Source organism: Triticum aestivum, chromosome 7B (genome assembly GCF_018294505.1).
Source record: "Triticum aestivum cultivar Chinese Spring chromosome 7B, IWGSC CS RefSeq v2.1, whole genome shotgun sequence".
Classification (NCBI taxonomy): domain Eukaryota; kingdom Viridiplantae; phylum Streptophyta; class Magnoliopsida; order Poales; family Poaceae; genus Triticum; species Triticum aestivum.
Window position 1 is genome coordinate 18440634 of NC_057813.1, and position 4269 is coordinate 18444902.

General features: G+C 51.3%; 1 protein-coding gene across 1 annotated transcript; it reads left to right on the plus strand.

The window, feature by feature from the left end:
* The first annotated feature begins 431 nt into the window (after positions 1-431).
* LOC123161580 (uncharacterized) lies at positions 432-3517 on the plus strand. The gene is made up of 3 exons (XM_044579385.1): positions 432-1419; positions 1660-1975; positions 3167-3517. The coding sequence occupies exons 1-3, from the start codon at positions 676-678 to the stop codon at positions 3205-3207; spliced, it is 1101 nt and encodes a 366-aa protein (XP_044435320.1). The 5' UTR covers positions 432-675; the 3' UTR covers positions 3208-3517.
* Positions 3518-4269: the final 752 nt, after the last annotated feature.

A 4269-nucleotide genomic window follows, 5' to 3' on the forward strand; every position in this document is an offset into this window, starting at 1 on the left:
CAAAAATCTTCTAGAAAATATATTGTTCCTATATTATTGACAATTTTAGGGCATGGAATAGGCTAATAATAATCGCCGCGCGCAACTGGCTCCTAGGTGTCGGCAACGTTTATATGTGAGAAGAGTGCTAACTCCGTATCACGCATTAAAAAAAACTCAATAACTCCGTATAACACAATTACAGACGATGAAGTGGCACATGATTATTACTATTTTTTTTTTTTTTAGAATTGACATTAGATCAAGCTTAACAAACACCAGCAGACAATGCACATTCTTACAGGAATAGAGGCATTCAGGCAGGGCGGCAGCAACAGAGCACACCACACACGACTAGAAGCAAGCCGCGAACTGCGAATCCAGTAGCGAGCCGAGGAGCAAGCACGCTCACGCCGAATCAGTCGCGCCTCGCCGGATCTGATGGTGGTCCTCGTCCTCGCCGCTGCCTCGCTTCGGCAGTGCCGGGCGGCTTAGGGCTTGAGGCAAGCCAGGGCAGAGCAATGCTGGCCTCCGTTCCGCGCCTCAAGAGGGAGCTGGCGTGCTGGGGAAGGGTGGAGGGAGCGGCTCGCCGGGCCAGGGAAGAAGGAGCGGCGCTGCCGACCACGGCCGCCTCCGCCGCCGCCACGCGTCTGTGCGGAGAAAGGATGGAGAGGTCCTACGGGCCCGCGCGGGGTTATGGCCCGGGCCGAGAGGTCGGCCCACAAGCCCACCTTGCGCCCAAGGCCCGGTACTGCGACGGTTTCAGGTACCTTGAAATACCCCGCCTTGGCGCCCAACGGCTTTTCCCTCCCCTTTCCTCCTCCTCGCCGGAGCCCCAAGAAACCAAGAACCCACCGTCCCCACCTCCGTCTCGCCCCCCCACCTCTCTCTCCACCGCGTAGCGCCCGCCGCCTATGCTCTCCGGCGGTCCAGCGCCGGCGGCGACCGATGGATCGGTTCCACGACGGCCAGCACGTGCGGCTGCGGAGCCGCGTGATCGGCAAGTACCTCCACGCTGACGACGACGTCCAGGGCGTCTCCCTCCGCGCGCGCCGCGCCTCGATGAACCAGGCGTGGACGGTGCACATCTACAACGGCAACGGCGTGTACCTGCTCCTCTACAGCGCCACCTACGGCCGCTACCTCGCCACCACGGCCACGCGGGCGCCGCGCGGCCACCGCGGCTTCCGCGCCGGGCAGCGCGACTACGACCAGACGGAGGTGCAGGCCATCATGTGGCGGGCCGTCAGGTCAGGCTTCGGGGACGACGTCCTCCTCCGCGACGCCGGCGGCCGCTACCTCCGCGCCAACGGCAAGTACCGCCCCTGGAACACCGGCGTCACCGTCGTAGCCAGCGACAACGTCAGCGCCATGATGTACTGGACCGTCGAGCCCATCCCCGCCAGAGACGGCACGCCTGGCCTTCCAGGCCCGATTCAGGTGAGCTCGCCTCGCCATGACCCGCTTCTTGACAACTCTCGAATTGCTTCCAGCGGCGCCTATCGACTGAGCGAATTGGGTTCTTGGGTATCGCAGTTCAACTGCAGGGATTGCGAGTTGTGTTAATCCCATTCTTCCAAATTTGGGTGCAGTTCTTGCCGTTGGTTGCGTTTGTGTTTTCCATCAGAAAATTCAGAGTACTAGTGAGCATAACAATGGTTCTTTGCTACCAAACTGCAGAGCCCCCCTCCGACGATTTTCTGGCGCGAGCCGGTGATGTGGCGGCAGATCCGGTACATGGTGTCGGAGCCTGACGGCCCCGTCTACACCCAGTACTGCTGGTCCACGTTCCAGTTCAGGGGGAGGTCCGTGTTCCACCTGAGGAACGAGCTGGCCAGGCACACCCGCTTCGTCCTGGAAGGCCGTCGACCCTTCGACCTCGTAATGTGCGTCCAAGCCGGCCGCCACGGGCGTCTGACCCCGCTCTTCGTCGACCTGCCCCGCGGCGACCTCTTACGGACCTTCTGGATTGTCGTGTTCCTCTCCGGGACCCCAGGTGAGAGCCACTTTCCATGTCCCAACTTCTTAATGATCTCCTAATGATCTTTGAGTTTGTATTTTATTGGGGGTGTTAATCTGCTTGTGCCTGAACCAGTTTGCTGAAACTGTTATAGTCAGAGAAACAGTTTACTGAAATTACTGTAGTATGAAAAATAGTTAACTGAAACTGTTAGGATGTAAATGTCTGAAACTATCGTAGTCTTGTAGATAACTGCTGTAGGGACAGATCATTTGATAACATGTTTGCACACAACCTTGATATGGAAAGTGTTGGTTTCGTACTACTCACAATCAGCAAATCGTTTCAGTAAAAACAATTGTGTGTAAAAATTATGGAACTTAAAAGGCCAAATCAGTTGATTAATCTCTTTTCAGCCTTAACAGGCCAAATTATGGGACTTAAAATTATGTAAAGCTTGATGGAGTTATCCGTTCTATTTAGACCATTTTTACTTGGGTTGGATTAACCTGCAAACAAATTTCAAGTTCCTATACAATACTAAATTAAATCTAGTTTCTGCACACCATATTATTTTCTGGTTTTGCACATGAGATGTATTCTCGGTCTTGTTGTTTTTCTTACTCCATATTGTTTTGTAAAACTCTGAGATTTGGATTTGTTGATCTGCTTCCTACTGATGATATCCTTTGGCAACAAACGTGCTGGTGGTCTTGAAATCTGTTGATGCAAAATGCACAGATGTTGGTGTAGAGACTATTTGCTGCATGAACATGATATCTGGAGTCTTACTTTAGTGGAGTGCTAATCTGATCATGCTTGGAAAAAGGATTTTATGATAGGTTTTGTTAGGATTTTGGAACTCGTCTGAAAATTAGAAGTAGTTGAATGTAAGTAGTAAATGCCATGTGGACTTATCAGTGTGTGGACACATGGCAAAAGATGGTCTGAAGCTAGTAAAAACTACTGGTTCCGCATTTCTGTTATTGATTCAGATAATTCAGTTCGTCCATTTCGCAACATTTGCTGCTAGTAGAAATTATGGAACCTAAAAGGCCTGTCATTTTGTAACATTTGCTGTGTAGTTCCTTGCACATTATATAGTTTCAGGTTTTGCCTTTTTGACCTTGTTATAGGTTTTCAGTTTTGTTGTCTTGATCTTATCATCCCTTATATTATTATTTGTTTTCGGTCTTCCGCTTAACTCATTTATTTCTGCTAATTCAGCCTACAATGCGCTGCGACACCCGAATGTTGACGCAGAGTAGAGCAAGATCAGAGCAGGAGTCCTGTCAGTTCACCTCTTCTGAAGTTTCGCCACCTCGGACACAATGACAGCAGAACTGGACGCCTACTCTTGCATGTAGAATTGTGGATAGATATAGGTTCAGAAAACTCAGCAGCCCTCGTGCTTCTTCTGCTAGCTAAACTTGCTCCGATCTCCTGACAGGACAGGGGGAACCCTTGTCTGTCTGTCTGTTTTGGTGCCGCGTTCCTTTTGGATGATGGACGTATTTTGCATAAATGGAACACGCAGTGGTTCTTGCGGTGTGATAATGATCCTGTGATTCTCTTAGATGACGCATTTCGGTTATACTGCAGCTGGTTCTTCCATTGAGCTGCCGATATTGTTTTTCGTTGCGCCCGGTTTCATCTCGTGTTTCCAGTTTTTTTTTTTTGAGATGTGGTGTTTCCAGTTTCCGGCAATGAGTCGATGATCCTCGAACTTTTTCAGTTTCTTTTAGGCTACGCATTCGGCGTAAATGAAAAATGTAGTGGGTTCTTCCTGGGAGCTGGTGATCGTGTTTTCAGTTGAGCTGTTTTTAGTGTCTCGTGTGTTGTTTTGATGCCGAGCACCTGAATTCTGAACGAGGACAAAGATGTCACCTGAATTTTCTATCTGGATGAACATAGGAGACTGAATTCAGGTGCAACTGTATGAGACTGTACATAGGAGACTGTACAGCTAACTAAACTGATCACCCCACGTATGCATATTCAAGAAAGAAACTGTCCGCGAGTATGGCTGTGTTATCGGCGGGGTAGACCTTACAGGCGTGCTACATACCGAGTCCATATGATGCTAGACCTTAGGGACCCGCACCCAGTCGGCCGGCCTTTTCCTTGTCGGTGGAACCTGGTTGGTCTCGCGTGTCTCGGCGTTGGGTCTCTGGCAAGGTTCCTTTTCCCTCGCCGGCATGTGGTGTCTTGGGGTCGGTGCCAGGGCGCTGCTCATCTCTAGGGGAGGTGGATCCCCCCTCCTTCCCATCCCAAGGGTTGGCGGCGGTGTCGCCGGCGGGGCCGAGCTCGCTGGTTTCGGCGGTTCGGGG